The sequence below is a fragment of the Musca domestica genome, unplaced genomic scaffold (assembly GCF_030504385.1).
Source record: "Musca domestica strain aabys unplaced genomic scaffold, Musca_domestica.polishedcontigs.V.1.1 80, whole genome shotgun sequence".
Classification (NCBI taxonomy): Eukaryota; Metazoa; Arthropoda; class Insecta; order Diptera; family Muscidae; genus Musca; species Musca domestica.
Window position 1 is genome coordinate 2,065,061 of NW_026712410.1, and position 26,210 is coordinate 2,091,270.

The 26,210-nt window shown below is 41.9% G+C and overlaps 1 protein-coding gene across 1 annotated transcript in view; it reads left to right on the plus strand.

Annotated features, from left to right (window-relative positions):
* Nucleotides 1-2,623: 2,623 nt before the first annotated feature.
* LOC131806648 (alanine--tRNA ligase, cytoplasmic-like) overlaps nucleotides 2,624-26,210 on the plus strand; it is a 31,237-nt gene continuing 7,650 nt past the window's right edge. The window contains exons 1-2 of the mRNA XM_059131185.1: nucleotides 2,624-2,764; nucleotides 2,946-3,961. Coding sequence (XP_058987168.1) covers nucleotides 2,967-3,961 — 995 coding nt within the window. The 5' untranslated portion in view covers nucleotides 2,624-2,764; nucleotides 2,946-2,966. The remainder of the gene's footprint in view (nucleotides 2,765-2,945; nucleotides 3,962-26,210) is intronic.

The window sequence follows — 26,210 nt, forward strand, 5'->3', positions numbered from 1 at the left end:
CCAACTATAATAACATTAAATGATGTTCAACTCGCAACTTCCCCGGATTATCTACCAAATAAATATACAAACTGGATGAAGTACAAAAAATATGTCAGTACACATGTGAATTCTAACACTCCTCTAAAGTCCGGAGAAGAAATTGACAATGCAGTTAAAATATTTACTTCGATAGTCAACACCGCTGTCAATGTTGCCACTCCCACTAAATTTTCAAAACTAGAAAATAATTCCCATAATCCATCGACCATTCGAAAACTCGTGTCTGATAAAAGGATGGCCAGAAGAGAATGGCAGAAGCACCGATCACCTAGGTTTCGGGAAAAACTAAAAGAATGTGAAAAACTCTTACAACAAGCACTCAGATTAAATGAAGAGCGAAACCTAAAAATATTCCTAAATAACCTGGATCCCACAGAGAGAACTGACTACAGCTTATGGAAAGCCACAAAAAACTTGAGAAGACCTATCGCCCACGAATCTCCAATTCGCCTAGAAAATGGGACTTGGGCAAGATCTACAGAAGAAAAAGTAAACGCATTTGCCGAACATCTTGAATCTGTATTTACCCCAAATCCCGGACCATCGACAGTTGTTCAACCTTTAATTGACGACATTGTTCCGAATCCAATACGATTTTCTCTAAAAGAAATCGAAAGTTCTATAGCCTCGATAAAACTAAAAAAATCCCCGGGTAAAGATAGAATTACTCCAAACATGCTCAAGAAATTACCAACACCGGCCGTTAAATTATTGTTATTTATATTTAACAGCATTCTTCGAGTAGGGTACTTCCCGTCTGTATGGAAAGAATCTGAAATAGTAATGATTCCGAAACCTGGAAAAGATCCAACGCAGGTAAAATCGTATAGACCCATCAGTCTTCTATCTATACTCTCAAAGCTGTTCGAAACAACTTTACTAAGGAAGTTAACTCCCCATATTACAATAGCAGTATTATCCCCGACCACCAATTCGGCTTCCGTAAGAACCACAGTACTATTGAGCAAGTGCACCGCATAGTCACAAACATTAGAATGGCATTCGAAAGGAAGGAGTACTGCTCGGCGCTATTTATAGACATTTCCCAAGCGTTTGACAGAGTCTGGCATCTTGGAATTCTATACAAAATTTGTGAAACTCTACCTAAAAACACTCATAAACTTTTTTGTAGTTATTTGTCAAATCGTACGTTTGTTGTTAAATCGAAAGACATACTTTCAAATTCGAGAAAAATATTGGCTGGCGTCCCACAGGGTAATATCTTAGGACCAATTCTGTACGTGTTATTTACTGCCGATATGCCCACAACCAATGAAACTCTAACCTCAACGTTTGCTGATGATACTGCTTTCATTAGCATACACAAGGATCCTCTGATTGCGTCGGAAAAACTACAATACCATGTATATCTTCTCGAATATTGGCTGACAAAATGGAGAATATCGGTAAATGCTAGCAAGTGCATACATGTTACTTTTGCTCTAAGACGTGAACTTTGCCCCACGATAAAAACCTTTAATACTCAAGTTCCACAGAAAGATACCGTAAAATATCTCGTAATGCACCTGGACCGAAGACTTACATGGAAGCAACACATCGATGCAAAAATCACACAAATTAAACTAAAAAAGGCCAATCTTGAGTGGTTAATTGGTATACGTTCTTCTATTAAATTAGAATATAAAGTCCTATTATATAAGACTATAATAAAGCCAATTTGGACGTATGGCATACAGCTCTGGGGTACAGCTAGTGCCTCTAACGTAAGTAAACTACAAAGAAGACAGTCGAATATTCTTCGATCTATTACAGGTGCACCATGGTACATAAGGAACGCAAACATCCACAAGGACCTAAATATACTTACTGTTGAAGAAGAAATAAAGAAGCTTTGCCGCAGGTACTTAAACAAACTATCCGAGCACCCAAATAACTTGGCCCGCCAACTCCTACTATTCGGAGGCCACGATAGACTGCGCAGACGTGACACTCTTTCTATCATATAGTTTATTTTTTTGTCTTACGCTCTCATTATTTTCAGCTCCTGTCTGGCCAATTGAATGTCGCCCACTTTTATACTTCTGCAGGTAGTAGTATGCTAAATTGGAAGCTGCTTCTGTGAAGAAATCGAAAAGACTATTACTGTAGTCCGCGGGAAGATTAGTGAAGAAATCGATAAGACTATTACTGTAGTCCGCGGGATGATTAGATATAACTGTATCTAAACAAAGCAACATTATATCCGTAAGACTATTTCTGTAGTCCACGATTCACTTAGATATATCTGTATCTAAACTAATCTTAACTACCTATCCAATCAATTCACGGATATAACTGTATCCACAAGCCCACAAAATAACACACATCTATATTATAAAAAAAAACAATAATAATTAAAGCATGAAAAACATATGGGGTGATTGTATTGACAACCTCCCTATAAAAATATTAGTATATAAGATATGAAACCTTATTGTTAATTTCATTAAATATATGAAAGATTCAATAAATTAAACAATTATAAAAAAAAAAAAAAAAAAAACGTTTACGATTCCAAAATCGGGTTGATAGTTTATTTTTATCCAGCAGTTGTGTCGATGCGACTACCTGTATTCTTCTAACATGGACCTTATATAGCCCTTGATTCTAAAGGTTGAATTTTAATCTTCGAAAGTCGACATACACGTCCCTATACCCATGCATAAACGTACTAGCCGAAACGGAACTAAAATATCTGCATTAAAGTGGTTAACATAAATTGGTGAGTTTGAAAATATTGCAATTAAATGAATTTTATCAATAATATTTTATAATATTAAATTACATATTTTTGTTTTTTATTCCCCTCAAAAGTACATCCACAAATTCACATATTTATATTTTTTAATTTGCTTACATGTTCCACTAACGTGGCACATTGTTACATTATTAATTCATTTCAGGTTTCTGACTGGATCATCAAAATGCATTTTCTTACAGCTGCTGAAGTCCGCCAAGCCTACTTGGACTTTTTTAAGGAGAAAAATCATATTTATGTGCATTCATCCAGTACTATTCCTTTGGATGACCCAACGCTGCTTTTCGCAAATGCTGGAATGAATCAGTTTAAACCTATTTTCTTAGGAACAGCAGATCCCAATAGTGACATGTCAAAGTGGCTTCGTGTAGCCAATAGTCAAAAATGTATTCGTGCAGGTGGTAAACACAACGATTTAGACGATGTTGGTAAAGATGTTTATCATCACACGTTCTTCGAAATGTTGGGAAATTGGTCCTTTGGTGATTATTTCAAAAAGGAAATATGTGCCTGGGCTTGGGAGTTTTTAACGGAGCGATTAGGATTGGATAAGGATCGATTGTATGTGACGTACTTTGGTGGAGATGAAACAAGTGGTTTGGAGCCAGACTTAGAATGCAAGCAAATATGGATGAATTTAGGATTAAAAGCTGAACATATCATACCAGGCAATATGAAAGATAACTTTTGGGAAATGGGGGAGACGGGGCCTTGTGGTCCATGTTCCGAATTACATTTTGATCGTATAGGTGGTCGTAGTGTCCCCGAGCTTGTAAACATGGATGACCCCGATGTATTGGAAATATGGAATTTAGTCTTCATTCAATTTAATCGAGAACAAGATGGGTCCTTGAAACCATTGCCTAAAAAGCACATTGACTGTGGTATGGGCTTTGAGCGTTTGGTTTCAGTCATTCAAAATAAACGTTCAAACTACGACACTGACATATTTGTACCTCTTTTTGACGCTATTCATGTAGGAACAGGATGTGCTCCATATGGAGGTAAAGTTGGAGCAGAAGATGTTACCGGCGTAGATATGGCCTATCGAGTTTTGGCTGATCATGCAAGAACTCTAACCATTGCTTTAGCCGATGGAGGAGTTCCCGACAATTCCGGCCGGGGTTATGTGCTACGTCGAATTTTGCGCCGTGCCGTTAGGTAAGTGTAAAATGATTAAATTTATATTGTTGAGACACAACTGGGGTCTAACGCTTACATTCGATATTTTTAATAATTCTCAATTTGGAGCAATTTCTCCATTAACATGTGTCTAGGGTATTTCCTTACGAAAAAAAAATGATTGACGTATATTGGTTAAGAATTGAAGAGGGGTGGTACAAGACAAATTGTATCAAATCTGTATTTTTCGACACACTGACTGTCTACTCAATCATGTGCTAAGTATTTAATCGACCTTGGCAACCAACAACAATCCCCAGTTTGATTCATGTGTGCATTTCGACCGGTTCGACCGTTTCATGATCGACTCGAAAATATGCATGGTGCTCTCCAAAAAGCAATATGTCGACGATGACATCAAACCATTAGTCTTTTGTTCGTGTGCTTAAATTGAGTAAATGTGTGTTTACTACGACAGTAGAGTAACCTACCAAGTCAACTGGAGATCAACCATTGGTGGTTTCTTAAGAAACTAACTATAAGTTAAATATGAAATAACTATAAGTTAATTGAAAAATCATATAGAAGTCAAACAATTTGAACTCAAAAACATACGTTTTGGTATAACCCTTATATGAAGGCGAACATTTGAACATTGAAATGGCGAACACAAATCTACTTCAACCGACTATCTTGCAAGAAAAACACCTAAATATAAGAAAAGAAGGCGAATCAATTCAAGTACATTGCAATTTATGAAAATAAATGAAATAAACGTTAGCGATTGTTTCGTTCTGTATTTTCTCGGAACAAACCGCAAACGATACAGCTCGGCAACTCACATTCGAAGTACATTCAAGCATTGTTCGTGTGCTTCTGGCATTAAAATGTTTGTTGTTTTGTTTTGCTTGGTAGAAAACGATTAAAAAAATGAAAGCTTGTGACTTCGTGTGAGCAGTATGTTAATCGTTTCGGTTTTTCTACGTTGCTCCATTCAAATTATAACACAAAGTTTCCCTATTGCTTAGACCAGCAATAAGCCTCGCCAAACAACTGATTGAACATATAAAACAAATCAGACTTTTTTATACTTAATATAATGAAAATCTAACTATAGAGTTATTCAAATCTGACCTAAAAAGTGGTCGTGCTGCACGAATGCTAAGACGTTAGTGCTACAGTTCGCCAGACTTAACCATAGTGTATAGCCTATAATTTCTCTTGATTCGTATTTATTAGGAGGTCAAATTTCCGCACTTTCCTTAACCACGGGAAAGATTTCACAAACATTCTCTTCAGGTAAATACCCAAAACCTCTGCTGTTCGGGTTGCTGAAAGTATTTTCTGAGGCATCATCAATTCTGTAGCCGCACGCTATATACCTGCTGATCGAATTCCGGATATAAGACAAAATTTCCCAGCAGGACTAGCAAATGCAGGTCAATTTCGCTTTTGTCACCAGTACAAAGAATCAGCATCAAAGGAGTCTTTGTACTGGTGGCTAACCATTGACCAGTGGCTAACCATTGACACAAACAACCTTGCACGCCATATCAATACAAAACAGTCGGCGATTAAACCAAAACTAGCCGTGTCATAGAACTGTATTGGTAGCCCTTGATTAATCAAAGGCGTTTGATACAGTCGTCACACTTTTAGAAGATGTAGAGAGGGCTACAATTCAGCCAAGTTTGAAGTGTTGGATAATCAACTGTATGTGTGGACGCCATTCGGGAGCGGAATTCTGGAACAAGAATTAGGGCTATCGTGGAGTGAAACAGGGAGCTCTCCAAAGTGAGATGTCTCCGGAACTGTTTGACCTTTACCTTTCCGGAATACCTCATCCTCCAGACGGGATTGCTATCGTTACGTATGCAGGTTGTACATGTGTGTAAGGTCGAACACCTATCTCGCGGAGCTTTCGGCCTACTTACACGGGAGGAATATGAAAATATCCGCCACTAAATCAACGGCCAAACTGTTTACCACATGGTCTGCGGAGATGAAATCAAAGCTGAATGTGCTGGTCAAGGGAAATATAATAGCGAGCACGAGCTACCCAAGATACTAGGGGTCACGTTCCACAGCATGTTCAAGTCGTACGCGCAAGCCAAGCGACAAACCAAAATAAAAAGTAGGAACAAAGCGCTAGCCGGCAGCACTTGGGGTGCGGACAAGGAGACCTTGTTCATCTCATATAACCCGATAAGTCGGTCCGTGGTCAGCTAAACGGCCCAATCTGCTCTGCGGACATAAGTGCTACACAGTGAAAGGCTTTCCAGACATGCCAGAATACTGCCCCAAGAACTGTGGCAGGGTGCCTTCTCATGACACCAGTGTCAATAATTATAGTATTAATGACGTCGTCGGATTCGAGTTAGTTTCACTCTATGAGCAAAATCGAGCGAGTTTTTCGAAGGTCTGAAGTGGGTTGGGTTTGGCTGACAGTTAAAGAGGTGCTGAACGTAATTGCCCCAAACTATAGGTGATGGCATCTGTGACTACATCAGTATGAATACCACTCAGACCTGCCTGATAGGCTTCTTGATCTAGAGACTCTCTCTTTCTTTCTCTTGATCTAGAGGCTCTTTCACCCTCTCTACATCATGAATGTCCTTCCTGACACGCATGGGTTGGGGGAGTTGTATCCACCATATGATGGTTGGGATGACTCCAACGATAACACCCAAACAGGTACTGCAACGAAAGCATATGCTTATGCTGACGTACGGGAATGAGTTTCGCCCACTCATCTACATGGTTTACAGGTGTCATGAGGGGGCACCCTGTCGCAGTTCTGGCAGGTCTGGATGTCCTTCCATGCTACTGCGTAGTATTAGTATTCGCAGACCATACTGGAGCCGCATCGCTGACCACATACCGACCTATCGGGTTATAAGAGGTCAACAAGGTTTCCTTGTTCGCACCCAAAGTGCTGCCGGCTAACACGGCTGTTCTATGACACGGATCGTTTTGGTTCAATCCTCTAATATGTGTGGAAATTGCGTGCAATGCTGTTGTGGACGGAATCTGTGCTGCGGTTTGGCAACTGGATAATTTCCTCTAATGCTGGGTAGGAGTAAAGCATCAAGGGTCTGAGCTACTGGCGAAGGGAAGTTGGCCTGTGTTGTTCGCCTTTGCCGGCTTCAGCAGCGGGTCCATTGGGCACATTTTCCAGGCGTCGGGAACTATGTGTGTGGCTAGGTTGAGAACTTTCGTTAGGTACTCACTCGAACCCTGGAAAAAAGGATGATAGGACCTCAGTCACTATGGTTGTCTTCCGAACTGTGACACTCTCCTCTTGTTCGGGTGGGGGCATCCTCTTTTACCGTGCAGAATGTGGAGTTGGCACTTTTAGTGCGATCCTTTCCCAATACGTTGTAACCATAACAACGTTTTAGACTGCAACCTACTATGCATGCGCCATCCTAATAAATTATGACAACGCAAAAACCACCGGTCATTGCAATACATTCTGCTGTTTTTTTTTTTTTTTCTTTTTTTTTGTACACGATTAACCTGTGACCCCGGGCTCCCTCCCTTCAAAGTTCACAGCAACATCACATACACACACAAATCTAATTATTTTCACTCTCTAACAAACTCTTTTGAATGATTCTACTCCCACTCTAATTTTTCAAACAGAAGTGACCTAGGACTGCTCCAACACAAACCAAAAGAGTGAAAAGTAGATTCCGTAAAAAACACTCTTTGAGCTATCCTGCTCACGAGCAAGTTTCGCTCCCGAGTGGAAATGAGCAAATCTGAGCTCTGCCATACTCACTCAGAAGACCTCTGGTTACAACCCATAAAAGTTGCCGAATTTTTGCAACTGGAGTTAGAACCACTCTTTGAGCAATCCTGCTCACGAGCAAGTTTCGCCCCCGAGTGGAAATGTACCGGTACACTACCACTAAAATTTTTTTGGTGTTACTGTACCGGTACAGTGCACTATGTTTGTGTACTGTTTATTTTCGAATACTGCTTAGTACACGTATCCAAAATCACTTCCTCATAGTAACCCTACTTCCCAAATTTAATTTGTTTACCAAATGTCAAGATTTTGCCTCAGTCCGTTCACATATTAACAAATGGTACTAAATTTATTGCTTTTTAGTACTTTTATTACACTTATTTCATTTCACATAATTCAATTCACTGATATTTCGAATTTCCAAAAACTCAGCCTTATATCATCCATACACATTAAAGGGCTGCAAATGTGACAATTTTCTCTATTTATGTCATGGAGAGAAAACGCTCGTCGTGTTGTGCCCTGTTTGATCAAACGCATAACAGTACGTGACATCCAACCAAATGCTCGATGTTTCGTCATGTCGGTCACACTCAAACCCATCGTCATAACATGTAATGACCAATAAAAGGGAATGTTGAATAGTGTGTCATACAAAAATGTTCTATCAAAAAAACAACAACAATTATGAAACAACTGCCAACGAAAAAGACACACGCGTGATGAAGGCAAAGCGCAATCGCTACCTGCTTTTCCGATATGTGAAAGAATAATTTTTTTGTAATAATTTCTTGGCGAATACTAAAATATTAAAGGTACTTCTAATTGGTCCACACAAAATTTTCACATTTCGTGGTTATTGACGAAACAATCTAAAATGTTAATCCTTATAAAAAACAATAATCTCCTGAAAAAATTTCTTATTTTGATTATAATTTCGTAAATGTTTGCCTCCGGTAGTGATGTGTAAATGAGAATGAGTGCTACTGTAATTCACGTAACAACACTATATACCTCCATTGTTCAATTCTGTGCATATTCTGTTATTGAATGAGAGTCAAATCTCCGCCCACAAACTTTAATTTTAAAAGAACACTTTATGTAGATAGAAAATAGGCAAACAATATTTACCTCTTTTTTATGACCAACATTTTATGATAATCACCAATAAATTGGGATTGTTCAGTAAATATTTAATTTTTTCTATTCATTTGTTGATGTCTATGCACATTTTGTTATTGAACTCAATTTTATATTTACGCGGTGTTTGTTACTTCAAAATTACAGCGCACACAAAAACACATCCTCACCGTCGAAAGTAACACACACACACTCTCTCAATTTAAGCACACGTACACAAATGGCACACAATTTGACGATGACACGGTTCGATGTCATCGTTGACACCCTGCATTTATGGAGAACACCATGCAAATATTCGAGACAATGGCACACATGAATCAAAATTGGGGATGTTGTTGGTTGTCATTGCCTATCAAATACATAGCGCATGATTGAGTAGACAAAGTCAGTGTGTCGAAAAAAGCATAATTCATACAATTCGTCTTGCGCAGGCCTTTAATACACATTAACATTTACCCGATTTTTGATAAATCAGAAATAGAGGTCGTAAAAGTGGGCGTGGTCAATTGTTCTTTCCATGAAAGCCTAAGTTAACGAAAGGTTTCAAAAATTTTATAAAAAACCTAGTTTAAAACGAATACGTTTGAATATGAATGATTAAACGAGAAGTAAAGTGCTTTCAACTTCTTCTACACATTATCCAAATTTTTAAAAGGTTTTATTTAGCTCACCCCGTTTTTTTTTTATTATTTATTCTTGGGTCAAATTTAGTAATTCAAATTTCACCATCTTCCTGACAACCGATTAATCTGAAATTTCGTATACACTTTGGATTTTGGTGACAATACAATTATGTTTACTCATTATCATTATAAATCCAAGATGGCGGCCGCTACAAAATTGCGGATAACGTAGCTTTTATCAATCCCATGAATATGCGTATCAAATTAAAGGGCTCAAAAAGCAAAATACAATATAATATAAAAAATTGAAATCCAAAATGGCGGACGCTACCAAATTGGCGGATAACGTATGTTTTATCAATCCCATCAATATGGGTATCAAATGAAAGGGCTCAACAAGCAATGTTTAAAATAAATGTACTAAAAACAAAAAGTAATAAAAAATAGATACAGTCGTGGGAATTATAAACATATGCATAGACTTGACTAAAATAAAAGCGAGAGGCACTTCAATTGCATATGCATATTGTAGAGAATTGACGTGCCCCACGGTTTTATTTTAGTCAAGTCTATGCATATGTTTATAATTCCCACGACTGTTTCTAGTTTTTATTATTTTTTGGTTTTTAGTACATTTATCTTAAACATTGCAATGTATGTTTAACATAAAACCTTTTAACTGAAAAAGTTGCTTACCTATTTTTTATAATTATTATATGTTTATAAAAATCTATTTCTATAATATTTATTTTAAAATACCTTAAGTTTTCATTCGGTTTGCTATTTGCTCTCTCTCTTTCCCATTCTTCATTAAACCTTTCTTAACCGGTGGAAAAATTCGATTGGTTTGTGTCTTTTTGTAGTTAAATTTGTCTTATCGGACATCTTTGAATTCCGCCGTATATTACTAAAATCTAAAGGATATGAACTTTCAACATAGTAGTGCTTAAAATTGCTTCCAGTTTGTCAGATTATTCGAGATTTACTATGCTGTTGCTGTGGCGGGCACAGTCACCAAGAACAAAAATAAAAACTGTTGCTGTGTTGGGGCAATTTCGACATCAAATGTCTTTGACTGTGCTGCTGTCATGACAGAACTTTTGTTTTGTTTTATACGTTGGAAATAAAAGCAAACGAAACAGTCTTACAAAACATTTTACCTTTAGGGGATGGTGAGTAGTTTGTATTGCACGTTGGTTAATGTGTAGGCCTGTTAGTTCTAATTTGTCTTTAATTTATCACGGTAAAATTGGCATTTTTTCTATAGAAATGATTTTATTAGCCAATGAGAGATTTTTTCTATTGTCTTACTATAAATATTTCAGATTGATCACAGCCCAGAACAAGTTTTTGATGACTGCAATAGTACAGGACAGATAAAGTCACGTGGTGTGGAATCGGTAACAAAATACTACAGCAAAAGCACTGTTTTTTTTTAATTTGAGGACCATGGCTGCTATTAGTGCTGTGTTCCAGTTTCATTAGAATGTAATTTATCACTAAAAGCCAGAATAGTGGTGACAGAACTCCTCCTTGACCGTTTTCCTAACAGAACACTCCCCATTGCTTGAGTTGATGATTCTGCTGCTGAGCATAACATCAATCCTATCAAGTAGGAGTTGGGAGTTCAGGTTCCTCTCTACATAACCCACGACGTCGTGTTGCGCTGATTCAACAGATTTGCCTGTCATATAGGCATGTTGACCTGTGCTAAACGATATCAAGAGTATCAGAGATCTAATCTCAATCTATATTAGTCTCTCCAGCGTTTTTAATAGAAAAGACGAGAGACTGATAGGCCTGTAGTCTTTTGGAAGTACATGACTTGGTTTCCCAGTCTCGGGGATATAAGTGACTGTAACTTCCCTCCACAGCGATGGAATGTGAGAGAGACGCAGACAAGCCTTAAATATCACTTCCATGAATGGTATTATTACCGTCAATGCATGCTGTAGCATGGCGGGAATAATGTCATCCTGTCCCGGTGACTTGGGAGGTTTGAATGAGTTTATAGCCCACAAAATCTTGGGAGTACTTACAATCCTCTCAGTCAGACTTACGTCCTCCGCCCACGATGCTGACTAAACCGATCTATCAGTCGGTCATTTACCGCATCAGAGCAGTTCGGAAAGTGAGTATTGGCTAACAGATTGAGTGTCTCTAGACCAGAGTCAGTCCAGCATCCGTCATTCCGCTGATTTATAAGCCTCCCAGTCTGTACCCAGTTTGGTCTTGTTGTCCCTATTATAAAAGCGTCGCTTGTCTTCCTGAGCTGGGCTAGTTCTTTCGACCACCAGACAGGAAAGGTGAGCGGACAAGCTCTTTCATAGATCCCAATCAGAATCCACATGAGTCTACTGGGAGATTACCAGTAGATCTCAGCTTTCATGCAGTATACTCCGCAAATTTGTTCCATTAAGACTTTCTCGTGTTCCTATGCGGTTTTTGATGTAATTCCTCTAATGAAAAGTGGAATGTTATCTTCCGGTGATTCGAAAAAGAACATTCGGTGGAGACTTTCCAAGTCAGTATGAGTGACTCATCCATTTTAGTAAGGCCTTTGATAGGTCGAGAGCCACCACTACTGTTCTATGGCACGGCCTGTTCTGGTTGAGTCCTCGACTGATATGTGTGGATATGGCGTGCAATGCTTTTGTAGTGCTATGTAGTGGACGGAAACCGTGTTGATGGTTAGCAACTGTATGGCTTTCTCTGATACTGGCGGCAAAAGCGAAGTTGGCCTGTATGATTCGCCTTTCCTTGCCAGGCTTCAGTAGCGTGACCACCCTGCCCATTTTCCAGGCTTCGGGAACTATGTGGGTGGCTAACGACAAGTTAAGGACTTTGGTTAGATACTCAACTCCAGAGCTCTTATACGACGTAGTACTCTTCGCCTCGCCCTATCACTCTCGGGATCCTCGACAAATTGGCGGTTAAAATGGCCAGCGCACCTCTTCGGATCAGTCACCGTTACGTCGTTAAATGTGACTGCTGTCCTATCATCCTTTTTCACAGGGTTCGAGAGTGACTTTACCGTTGCCCACAGTTTACTCAAATCGGTTCCAATGTTGCAACTCTTCAGATGGTCTAGCCACTTTTTCCGTTCAGTTAACTGACTCTGGGATCAGTAGGGTTGGTACGTCGAAGCTCATCACGCTCATTCGCTAATCCCGCTGCCTCTGCTGGGAAATTTGATCTTATTTCGGGTATTCGACCAGCAGGTGTATAGCGAGAGGCTGCAGCTTTGATGATGTCCCGGAAAATCCTTTCAGCTACCCGAACATCAGAAGGATTGGGCAGTTCTCTGAAGCGAAGGTAGGTAAACTCTCTCGTTTACCGTGCAAAATGTCGAGCAGTCAATCTGCTCTGCCAACGCTGATCCCCTCTGGTCATTACCTAGGACGAAATGCCACAACTCATGGTGGGCATTGAAAAACCCTAATACCAGGCGGTTATTGCCTTCCAAAAGTGGGCTTATATTTGGCAAGTAACGCGGTTCACAGCTATTAACCGGCGGGATATACACATTTAGCACCTCTACCTCGGCAGTTCCGCACTTGGTTGCTACCCCCATACATTCCATGTATGGGTCACTAGAGACTAGCTTAAGCGAGATAGGTCTGTATAGAACAGAATGGTGTAACAGGAACGCTATTCCCACACCCACACTTCTGGTGCGATTTTTCCTCAATACGTTGTAACCGTTGCAACGTTGTAAGCTACAATTTTCATTGGGCTTGGTTTCCTGCACCGCTGCGATCTCAATATTCCTCCGGTTCATAAAATCCACTATCTCATCAATTTTACCTCGGAGTCCGTTGCAATTGAATTGCAAGAATGATGCACTGTCCGGAATTGGAACAGCAACATGTGGCGTTAGGTGCTGCGGTAAAGGTTGCTGTTCTGGAGACTGCGGGGGAGTTCCATACTCCGACGACGACTCGGAAGTTGACGATGAGGTTGGGACTCACTGGGGACTACGTTGGTACAGCACAATGCAACATAGTCCCTATCGCTATAGTCTCGCAACCTGGTTAAACCGGAACAATTCCTAAAATACACCCATCCTCCGCATCCATTACATCGCACCGAGACTGATCTATGGTGGATGGTGTTTGGGCAAACCGTACAGAACCATGGTCCGGGGTTTTCCTCAAGCCCGACACGGAGCAAGCATTCCGGGATGTGCTGCTCCGAATACAGAAAAATAAACAAACACGAACATGTATACACTGAGTTGCCAGCCGCTGGCCGAAACTGGAGTGTTGTTGTTTCAGGTCAATCCGGTGTCGTAGAACCCGCTGCCGTGGATGGAAGTATAAAAGGGCGCTGTACGAAGCAGGAATTTATATAATTTTTTAAGGAGTCTGTTTAGGCTGGGGATTTGGGAGGAGGTGAAAGGAGGAAAATAAAAATAAAACACAATAGTAATTAGTTTTAAGTTCAAATAAGTTTGTTGGTTTATTGAGTTATTCTTTTCGAGCACAACAAACAAAATTACCTTGTGTAATTTGGGGTGGCGCAGAGACCTTAGTACTTACGTTTCAAATTTTAAACGACAAGTGAACGCCGAGGTTCATGCGATCACCGAGGATCTTTGTCGATTTCTACTACTACATCTACAATTGTTTCCAATGAGAGCAGAGTCTCCTATGTATCAAAGTGAGCTAACCAACAACAACCGCCGCCCAGTGGCATCTGCCCTCTACGGTATCCGCCGAGGGAAGTTGCTGAGGAGATGCCCGTTGTGTCAATCATCATCCGTGATTGACCGGACTCGGGAAGTTGTAGGTCAGCTTAAACAGAGTCTTCCAAACAAAATGCAGATAACTTGGGAGTAAACTTGCCGAAAATAATTCAAGATGTCATTTGTAGAAGAATTATGAAAAATATACGGAGGTATATCCCTGATAATGATTTCAAAACAAAAGTTACTAACTAGATAATTAAGGGCTACCAATGCGACATATTTATCTATTTATACCATGGAAAGAAAACGCTCGTCAAGATATGCTGGATGTCTAGTCATGTCGGTCAAACTCATCGTCGTAACATGCAGTCCAAACAAGTGGCTGGTTCTATGCCGTCGATCCAGAAAATACATGTTCGTGTGGGAAAATGTTTGCTCTGTATATTTTTGGCTCCAGCCGGGATCCATACCAACACCGGACCATGGTTCTGATCCGTTTGCGATAATCGCACAGATTGTCTCGGTAAGATATATGGAGAGGGTGCATTCCCGGATACAGATTGCTTCATGCTGCGTCAGTGTGGACCAAGTGAGACGTCATCTTCGTTGTTGTTGTTGTTGCAGAAGTAGTACATGTGAGTTTTTGTATTCCGCTAATCTTGTTCAAGTTCCAAGTTTAAAAATTCGGACGGACGTCACGCACATCTTCGTCAATTCGTGCCCAATACGAATTGAGACGACTATAGCATCTTTAACGTAATTGCGCCAAAACTACCCATGGTATGTCTAGGCAGCTGGCGTTCTTCAGCTGCAAAGGCTGGGTTAGGTTAAAGGACACGCGTTCTTCTTATGACAATGACATCTTTCCCATTCTTCATTAAACCTTTCTTAACCGGTGGAAAAATTCGATTGGTTTGTGTCTTTTTGTAGTTAAATTTGTCTTATCGGACATCTTTGAATTCCGCCGTATATTACTAAAATCTAAAGGATATGAACTTTCAACATAGTAGTGCTTAAAATTGCTTCCAGTTTGTCAGATTATTCGAGATTTACTATGCTGTTGCTGTGGCGGGCACAGTCACCAAAAACAAAAATAAAAACTGTTGCTGTGTTGGGGCAATTTCGACATCAAATGTCTTTGACTGTGCTGCTGTCATGACAGAACTTTTGTTTTGTTTTATACGTTGGAAATAAAAGCAAACGAAACAGTCTTACAAAACATTTTACCTTTAGGGGATGGTGAGTAGTTTGTATTGCACGTTGGTTAATGTGTAGGCCTGTTAGTTCTAATTTGTCTTTAATTTATCACGGTAAAATTGGCATTTTTTCTATAGAAATGATTTTATTAGCCAATGAGAGATTTTTTCTATTGTCTTACTATAAATATTTCAGATTGATCACAGCCCAGAACCAGTTTTTGATGACTGCAATAGTACAGGACAGATAAAGTCACGTGGTGTGGAATCGGTAACAAAATACTACAGCAAAAGCACTGTTTTTTTTTAATTTGAGGACCATGGCTGCTATTAGTGCTGTGTTCCAGTTTCATTAGAATGTAATTTATCACTAAAAGCCAGAATAGTGGTGACAGAACTCCTCCTTGACCGTTTTCCTAACAGAACACTCCCCATTGCTTGAGTTGATGATTCTGCTGCTGAGCATAACATCAATCCTATCAAGTAGGAGTTGGGAGTTCAGGTTCCTCTCTACATAACCCACGACGTCGTGTTGCGCTGATTCAACAGATTTGCCTGTCATATAGGCATGTTGACCTGTGCTAAACGATATCAAGAGTATCAGAGATCTAATCTCAATCTATATTAGTCTCTCCAGCGTTTTTAATAGAAAAGACGAGAGACTGATAGGCCTGTAGTCTTTTGGAAGTACATGACTTGGTTTCCCAGTCTCGGGGATATAAGTGACTGTAACTTCCCTCCACAGCGATGGAATGTGAGAGAGACGCAGACAAGCCTTAAATATCACTTCCATGAATGGTATTATTACCGTCAATGCATGCTGTAGCATGGCGGGAATAATGTCATCCTGTCCCGGTGACTTGGGAGGTTTGAATGAGTTTATAGCCCACAAAATCTTGGGAGTACTTACAATCCTCTCAGTCAGACTTACGTCCTCCGCCCACGATGCTGACTAAACCGATCTATCAGTCGGTCATTTACCGCATCAGAGCAGTTCGGAAAGTGAGTATTGGCTAACAGATTGAGTGTCTCTAGACCAGAGTCAGTCCAGCATCCGTCATTCCGCTGATTTATAAGCCTCCCAGTCTGTACCCAGTTTGGTCTTGTTGTCCCTATTATAAAAGCGTCGCTTGTCTTCCTGAGCTGGGCTAGTTCTTTCGACCACCAGACAGGAAAGGTGAGCGGACAAGCTCTTTCATAGATCCCAATCAGAATCCACATGAGTCTACTGGGAGATTACCAGTAGATCTCAGCTTTCATGCAGTATACTCCGCAAATTTGTTCCATTAAGACTTTCTCGTGTTCCTATGCGGTTTTTGATGTAATTCCTCTAATGAAAAGTGGAATGTTATCTTCCGGTGATTCGAAAAAGAACATTCGGTGGAGACTTTCCAAGTCAGTATGAGTGACTCATCCATTTTAGTAAGGCCTTTGATAGGTCGAGAGCCACCACTACTGTTCTATGGCACGGCCTGTTCTGGTTGAGTCCTCGACTGATATGTGTGGATATGGCGTGCAATGCTTTTGTAGTGCTATGTAGTGGACGGAAACCGTGTTGATGGTTAGCAACTGTATGGCTTTCTCTGATACTGGCGGCAAAAGCGAAGTTGGCCTGTATGATTCGCCTTTCCTTGCCAGGCTTCAGTAGCGTGACCACCCTGCCCATTTTCCAGGCTTCGGGAACTATGTGGGTGGCTAACGACAAGTTAAGGACTTTGGTTAGATACTCAACTCCAGAGCTCTTATACGACGTAGTACTCTTCGCCTCGCCCTATCACTCTCGGGATCCTCGACAAATTGGCGGTTAAAATGGCCAGCGCACCTCTTCGGATCAGTCACCGTTACGTCGTTAAATGTGACTGCTGTCCTATCATCCTTTTTCACAGGGTTCGAGAGTGACTTTACCGTTGCCCACAGTTTACTCAAATCGGTTCCAATGTTGCAACTCTTCAGATGGTCTAGCCACTTTTTCCGTTCAGTTAACTGACTCTGGGATCAGTAGGGTTGGTACGTCGAAGCTCATCACGCTCATTCGCTAATCCCGCTGCCTCTGCTGGGAAATTTGATCTTATTTCGGGTATTCGACCAGCAGGTGTATAGCGAGAGGCTGCAGCTTTGATGATGTCCCGGAAAATCCTTTCAGCTACCCGAACATCAGAAGGATTGGGCAGTTCTCTGAAGCGAAGGTAGGTAAACTCTCTCGTTTACCGTGCAAAATGTCGAGCAGTCAATCTGCTCTGCCAACGCTGATCCCCTCTGGTCATTACCTAGGACGAAATGCCACAACTCATGGTGGGCATTGAAAAACCCTAATACCAGGCGGTTATTGCCTTCCAAAAGTGGGCTTATATTTGGCAAGTAACGCGGTTCACAGCTATTAACCGGCGGGATATACACATTTAGCACCTCTACCTCGGCAGTTCCGCACTTGGTTGCTACCCCCATACATTCCATGTATGGGTCACTAGAGACTAGCTTAAGCGAGATAGGTCTGTATAGAACAGAATGGTGTAACAGGAACGCTATTCCCACACCCACACTTCTGGTGCGATTTTTCCTCAATACGTTGTAACCGTTGCAACGTTGTAAGCTACAATTTTCATTGGGCTTGGTTTCCTGCACCGCTGCGATCTCAATATTCCTCCGGTTCATAAAATCCACTATCTCATCAATTTTACCTCGGAGTCCGTTGCAATTGAATTGCAAGAATGATGCACTGTCCGGAATTGGAACAGCAACATGTGGCGTTAGGTGCTGCGGTAAAGGTTGCTGTTCTGGAGACTGCGGGGGAGTTCCATACTCCGACGACGACTCGGAAGTTGACGATGAGGTTGGGACTCACTGGGGACTACGTTGGTACAGCACAATGCAACATAGTCCCTATCGCTATAGTCTCGCAACCTGGTTAAACCGGAACAATTCCTAAAATACACCCATCCTCCGCATCCATTACATCGCACCGAGACTGATCTATGGTGGATGGTGTTTGGGCAAACCGTACAGAACCATGGTCCGGGGTTTTCCTCAAGCCCGACACGGAGCAAGCATTCCGGGATGTGCTGCTCCGAATACAGAAAAATAAACAAACACGAACATGTATACACTGAGTTGCCAGCCGCTGGCCGAAACTGGAGTGTTGTTGTTTCAGGTCAATCCGGTGTCGTAGAACCCGCTGCCGTGGATGGAAGTATAAAAGGGCGCTGTACGAAGCAGGAATTTATATAATTTTTTAAGGAGTCTGTTTAGGCTGGGGATTTGGGAGGAGGTGAAAGGAGGAAAATAAAAATAAAACACAATAGTAATTAGTTTTAAGTTCAAATAAGTTTGTTGGTTTATTGAGTTATTCTTTTCGAGCACAACAAACAAAATTACCTTGTGTAATTTGGGGTGGCGCAGAGACCTTAGTACTTACGTTTCAAATTTTAAACGACAAGTGAACGCCGAGGTTCATGCGATCACCGAGGATCTTTGTCGATTTCTACTACTACATCTACAATTGTTTCCAATGAGAGCAGAGTCTCCTATGTATCAAAGTGAGCTAACCAACAACAACCGCCGCCCAGTGGCATCTGCCCTCTACGGTATCCGCCGAGGGAAGTTGCTGAGGAGATGCCCGTTGTGTCAATCATCATCCGTGATTGACCGGACTCGGGAAGTTGTAGGTCAGCTTAAACAGAGTCTTCCAAACAAAATGCAGATAACTTGGGAGTAAACTTGCCGAAAATAATTCAAGATGTCATTTGTAGAAGAATTATGAAAAATATACGGAGGTATATCCCTGATAATGATTTCAAAACAAAAGTTACTAACTAGATAATTAAGGGCTACCAATGCGACATATTTATCTATTTATACCATGGAAAGAAAACGCTCGTCAAGATATGCTGGATGTCTAGTCATGTCGGTCAAACTCATCGTCGTAACATGCAGTCCAAACAAGTGGCTGGTTCTATGCCGTCGATCCAGAAAATACATGTTCGTGTGGGAAAATGTTTGCTCTGTATATTTTTGGCTCCAGCCGGGATCCATACCAACACCGGACCATGGTTCTGATCCGTTTGCGATAATCGCACAGATTGTCTCGGTAAGATATATGGAGAGGGTGCATTCCCGGATACAGATTGCTTCATGCTGCGTCAGTGTGGACCAAGTGAGACGTCATCTTCGTTGTTGTTGTTGTTGCAGAAGTAGTACATGTGAGTTTTTGTATTCCGCTAATCTTGTTCAAGTTCCAAGTTTAAAAATTCGGACAGACGTCACGCACATCTTCGTCAATTCGTGCCCAATACGAATTGAGACGACTATAGCATCTTTAACGTAATTGCGCCAAAACTACCCATGGTATGTCTAGGCAGCTGGCGTTCTTCAGCTGCAAAGGCTGGGTTAGGTTAAAGGACACGCGTTCTTCTTATGACAATGACATCAGCGACCTTGTTCTCCATTCTTGTTGAATTCTCTCAGAGTAATGTTTGTTATTGACCTGTAGCAAATGGCACAGTGGTGGTTTAACCGAGTTGTCAACTTTAATTGTAGTTGATTCGGATCCTAGCTTGGCCAATTCGTCTGCAGTCTCGTTACCTGGGATGTTATAATGGCCAGGAACCCAACAGAGCTTGATGGACAACCCAGTGTTCTCCAAGGCTTCCCTGCAGTTCAAAACAGGCCTAGACTTGATAGTAAAGGAATTTAAGGCCTTCAGTGCCGCTTGACTATCGACATATATAGTCACCGGACCGCTGACCTCAGTGCTCCTCGTGATCAGCAGGTCTGTGGCCTTTTGGACCGCAAAGATTTCCGCCTGAAATACGCTACAGTTGTTTCCAAGCTTGTAGGGTATCACAGAAGACACCAGCACTCATACCACACTCCATCTTTGAACCGTCGGTATAAACAGCTATGCCGCGGAAAGGTGGGTTGTTATGGGCCCAGGCGTCTCTGTCAAGTATGTGTATGTCAGGTGGGTAGAAGCTTAATCGTGGTGAAATATAGTCACTTGCATAGGCTATCTCTCCCACATTCCTTACACGTCTTAGAATCGCAGAATGTCCAAAGGGTTGACTGCGCCATTCGTTTAGTTCTCTGAGTCGAAGAGCACTCCTGAATGCCTGTTCCTCAACATGTATGCTCAGCGGACTTAAGCCCAGTAGAGTATCCAGTGCTGCTTGAGGCGTGCTCCTGCAGGCACCCGTTATTAGTAGGGATGCGGCTCTTTGATCTTTGTTAATGTGTCGTGAGTAGGTTGACTTCTTCAAAGAATGCCACCATACTAGAGATCCATAGGATAGAATGGGGCGAACGATTGACTCATACATCCATTTAATGATGTGTGGTTTAAGGCCCCAGCTTTTACCTATGAAGTTCTTACAGGAATAGAGTGCGATCAAGCCTCTCTTAGCTCGTTCCTCAGTGTTCCTCTTCCAACTTAATTGGCGGTCAAGGATAGTGCCAAGGTATTTGGCTTGTGGTGAGAGGTTTAAAGTAACTCCGTCTAGTCTCGGTTGTGTAAATGAAGGATATATACGTTTTTTTAGTGAAAAGGACGAGCTCAGTCCTTGATGGGTTCACACCTAGTCCATTGCGACGCGCCCACCGTGATAGGGTGACTAGAGCTCCTTGCATTAGGTCCGAGATGGTTTGCAGGAAGTTCCCGGCAATTAATAGGACGATATCATCAGCGTATGCGACTACTTTTGTCCCTGTTACCTCTAGAAGAACAAAAATAAAAACTGTTGCTGTGTTGGGGCAATTTCGACATCAAATATCTTTGACTGTGCTGCTGTCATGACAGAACTTTTGTTTTGTTTTATACGTTGGAAATAAAAGCAAACGAAACAGTCTTACAAAACATTTTACCTTTAGGGGATGGTGAGTAGTTTGTATTGCACGTTGGTTAATGTGTAGGCCTGTTAGTTCTAATTTGTCTTTAATTTATCACGGTAAAATTGGCATTTTTTCTATAGAAATGATTTTATTAGCTAATGAGAGATTTTTTCTATTGTCTTACTATAAATATTTCAGATTGATCAGATTGATTGATTGATTGAGCATAACATCAATCCCATCAAGTAGGAGTTGGGAGTTCAGGTTCCTCTCTACATAACCCACGACGTCGTGTTGCGCTGATTCAACAGATTTGCCTGTCATATAGGCATGTTGACCTGTGCTAAACGATATCAAGAGTATCAGAGATCTAATCTCAATCTATATTAGTCTCTCCAGCGTTTTTAATAGAAAAGACGAGAGACTGATAGGCCTGTAGTCTTTTGGAAGTACATGACTTGGTTTCCCAGTCTCGGGGATATAAGTGACTGTAACTTCCCTCCACAGCGATGGAATGTGAGAGAGACGCAGACAAGCCTTAAATATCACTTCCATGAATGGTATTATTACCGTCAATGCATGCTGTAGCATGGCGGGAATAATGTCATCCTGTCCCGGTGACTTGGGAGGTTTGAATGAGTTTATAGCCCACAAAATCTTGGGAGTACTTACAATCCTCTCAGTCAGACTTACGTCCTCCGCCCACGATGCTGACTAAACCGATCTACCAGTCGGTCATTTACCGCATCAGAGCAGTTCGGAAAGTGAGTATTGGCTAACAGATTGAGTGTCTCTAGACCAGAGTCAGTCCAGCATCCGTCATTCCGCTTTATGCATCCAATGTATTTGGGGTCCTTCGAAAGTACTCTACGGCATCTGGAGGCTGTTGTACCTGTTGAAGGCTGATTTATAAGCCTCCCAGTCTGTACCCAGTTTGGTCTTGTTGTCCCTATTATAAAAGCGTCGCTTGTCTTCCTGAGCTGGGCTAGTTCTTTCGACCACCAGACAGGAAAGGTGAGCGGACAAGCTCTTTCATAGATCCCAATCAGAATCCACATGAGTCTACTGGGAGATTACCAGTAGATCTCAGCTTTCATGCAGTATACTCCGCAAATTTGTTCCATTAAGACTTTCTCGTGTTCCTATGCGGTTTTTGATGTAATTCCTCTAATGAAAAGTGGAATGTTATCTTCCGGTGATTCGAAAAAGAACATTCGGTGGAGACTTTCCAAGTCAGTATGAGTGACTCATCCATTTTAGTAAGGCCTTTGATAGGTCGAGAGCCACCACTACTGTTCTATGGCACGGCCTGTTCTGGTTGAGTCCTCGACTGATATGTGTGGATATGGCGTGCAATGCTTTTGTAGTGCTATGTAGTGGACGGAAACCGTGTTGATGGTTAGCAACTGTATGGCTTTCTCTGATACTGGCGGCAAAAGCGAAGTTGGCCTGTATGATTCGCCTTTCCTTGCCAGGCTTCAGTAGCGTGACCACCCTGCCCATTTTCCAGGCTTCGGGAACTATGTGGGTGGCTAACGACAAGTTAAGGACTTTGGTTAGATACTCAACTCCAGAGCTCTTATACGACGTAGTACTCTTCGCCTCGCCCTATCACTCTCGGGATCCTCGACAAATTGGCGGTTAAAATGGCCAGCGCACCTCTTCGGATCAGTCACCGTTACGTCGTTAAATGTGACTGCTGTCCTATCATCTTTTCACAGGGTTCGAGAGTGACTTTACCGTTGCCCACAGTTTACTCAAATCGGTTCCAATGTTGCAACTCTTCAGATGGTCTAGCCACTTTTTCCGTTCAGTTAACTGACTCTGGGATAGGGTTGGTACGTCGAAGCTCATCACGCTCATTCGCTAATCCCGCTGCCTCTGCTGGGAAATTTGATCTTATTTCGGGTATTCGACCAGCAGGTGTATAGCGAGAGGCTGCAGCTTTGATGATGTCCCGGAAAATCCTTTCAGCTACCCGAACATCAGAAGGATTGGGCAGTTCTCTGAAGCGAAGGTAGGTAAACTCTCTCGTTTACCGGGCAAAATGTCGAGCAGTCAATCTGCTCTGCCAACGCTGATCCCCTCTGGTCATTACCTAGGACGAAATGCCACAACTCATGGTGGGCATTGAAAAACCCTAATACCAGGCGGTTATTGCCTTCCAAAAGTGGGCTTATATTTGGCAAGTAACGCGGTTCACAGCTATTAACCGGCGGGATATACACATTTAGCACCTCTACCTCGGCAGTTCCGCACTTGGTTGCTACCCCCATACATTCCATGTATGGGTCACTAGAGACTAGCTTAAGCGAGATAGGTCTGTATAGAACAGAATGGTGTAACAGGAACGCTATTCCCACACCCACACTTCTGGTGCGATTTTTCCTCAATACGTTGTAACCGTTGCAACGTTGTAAGCTACAATTTTCATTGGGCTTGGTTTCCTGCACCGCTGCGATCTCAATATTCCTCCGGTTCATAAAATCCACTATCTCATCAATTTTACCTCGGAGTCCGTTGCAATTGAATTGCAAGAATGATGCACTGTCCGGAATTGGAACAGCAACATGTGGCGTTAGGTGCTGCGGTAAAGGTTGCTGTTCTGGAGACTGCGGGGGAGTTCCATACTCCGACGACGACTCGGAAGTTGACGATGAGGTTGGGACTCACTGGGGACTACGTTGGTACAGCACAATGCAACATAGTCCCTATCGCTATAGTCTCGCAACCTGGTTAAACCGGAACAATTCCTAAAATACACCCATCCTCCGCATCCATTACATCGCACCGAGACTGATCTATGGTGGATGGTGTTTGGGCAAACCGTACAGAACCATGGTCCGGGGTTTTCCTCAAGCCCGACACGGAGCAAGCATTCCGGGATGTGCTGCTCCGAATACAGAAAAATAAACAAACACGAACATGTATACACTGAGTTGCCAGCCGCTGGCCGAAACTGGAGTGTTGTTGTTTCAGGTCAATCCGGTGTCGTAGAACCCGCTGCCGTGGATGGAAGTATAAAAGGGCGCTGTACGAAGCAGGAATTTATATAATTTTTTAAGGAGTCTGTTTAGGCTGGGGATTTGGGAGGAGGTGAAAGGAGGAAAATAAAATAAAACACAATAGTAATTAGTTTTAAGTTCAAATAAGTTTGTTGGTTTATTGAGTTATTCTTTTCGAGCACAACAAACAAAATTACCTTGTGTAATTTGGGGTGGCGCAGAGACCTTAGTACTTACGTTTCAAATTTTTAAACGACAAGTGAACGCCGAGGTTCATGCGATCACCGAGGATCTTTGTCGATTTCTACTACTACATCTACAATTGTTTCCAATGAGAGCAGAGTCTCCTATGTATCAAAGTGAGCTAACCAACAACAACCGCCGCCCAGTGGCATCTGCCCTCTACGGTATCCGCCGAGGGAAGTTGCTGAGGAGATGCCCGTTGTGTCAATCATCATCCGTGATTGACCGGACTCGGGAAGTTGTAGGTCAGCTTAAACAGAGTCTTCCAAACAAAATGCAGATAACTTGGGAGTAAACTTGCCGAAAATAATTCAAGATGTCATTTGTAGAAGAATTATGAAAAATATACGGAGGTATATCCCTGATAATGATTTCAAAACAAAAGTTACTAACTAGATAATTAAGGGCTACCAATGCGACATATTATCTATTTATACCATGGAAAGAAAACGCTCGTCAAGATATGCTGGATGTCTAGTCATGTCGGTCAAACTCATCGTCGTAACATGCAGTCCAAACAAGTGGCTGGTTCTATGCCGTCGATCCAGAAAATACATGTTCGTGTGGGAAAATGTTTGCTCTGTATATTTTTGGCTCCAGCCGGGATCCATACCAACACCGGACCATGGTTCTGATCCGTTTGCGATAATCGCACAGATTGTCTCGGTAAGATATATGGAGAGGGTGCATTCCCGGATACAGATTGCTTCATGCTGCGTCAGTGTGGACCAAGTGAGACGTCATCTTCGTTGTTGTTGTTGTTGCAGAAGTAGTACATGTGAGTTTTTGTATTCCGCTAATCTTGTTCAAGTTCCAAGTTTAAAAATTCGGACAGACGTCACGCACATCTTCGTCAATTCGTGCCCAATACGAATTGAGACGACTATAGCATCTTTAACGTAATTGCGCCAAAACTACCCATGGTATGTCTAGGCAGCTGGCGTTCTTCATCTGCAAAGGCTGGGTTAGGTTAAAGGACACGCGTTCTTCTTATGACAATGACATCAGCGACCTTGTTCTCCATTCTTGTTGAATTCTCTCAGAGTAATGTTTGTTATTGACCTGTAGCAAATGGCACAGTGGTGGTTTAACCGAGTTGTCAACTTTAATTGTAGTTGATTCGGATCCTAGCCTGGCCAATTCGTCTGCAGTCTCGTTACCTGGGATGTTATAATGGCCAGGAACCCAACAGAGCTTGATGGACAACCCAGTGTTCTCCAAGGCTTCCCTGCAGTTCAAAACAGGCCTAGACTTGATAGTAAAGGAATTTAAGGCCTTCAGTGCCGCTTGACTATCGACATATATAGTCACCGGACCGCTGACCTCAGTGCTCCTCGTGATCAGCAGGTCTGTGGCCTTTTGGACCGCAAAGATTTCCGCCTGAAATACGCTACAGTTGTTTCCAAGCTTGTAGGGTATCACAGAAGACACCAGCACTCATACCACACTCCATATTTGAACCGTCGGTATAAACAGCTATGCCGCGGAAAGGTGGGTTGTTATGGGCCCAGGCGTCTCTGTCAGGTATGTCACCCTTAGAACCACAACAGATTGCCAGAACGCCACCCTTAGAACCACAACAGGGTGCCTTCTCATGCCACCTGTCGACCATCTACATGGAGAGGCGAAGGTCTTAACATGCGACAGCATGATAAAATCCTGTCAATGCAATACCTGAGAGCATTTCTTTGTCTATATTTTCATTTGTCTATGTTCGGAGACCATCCCGCTACCACTTTAAACTACAAACTCCCGTCAGATCAGCAGGAGAATGCAGCTAGATTTTTCAAAAAATAATACAGGGTGAGATTAAA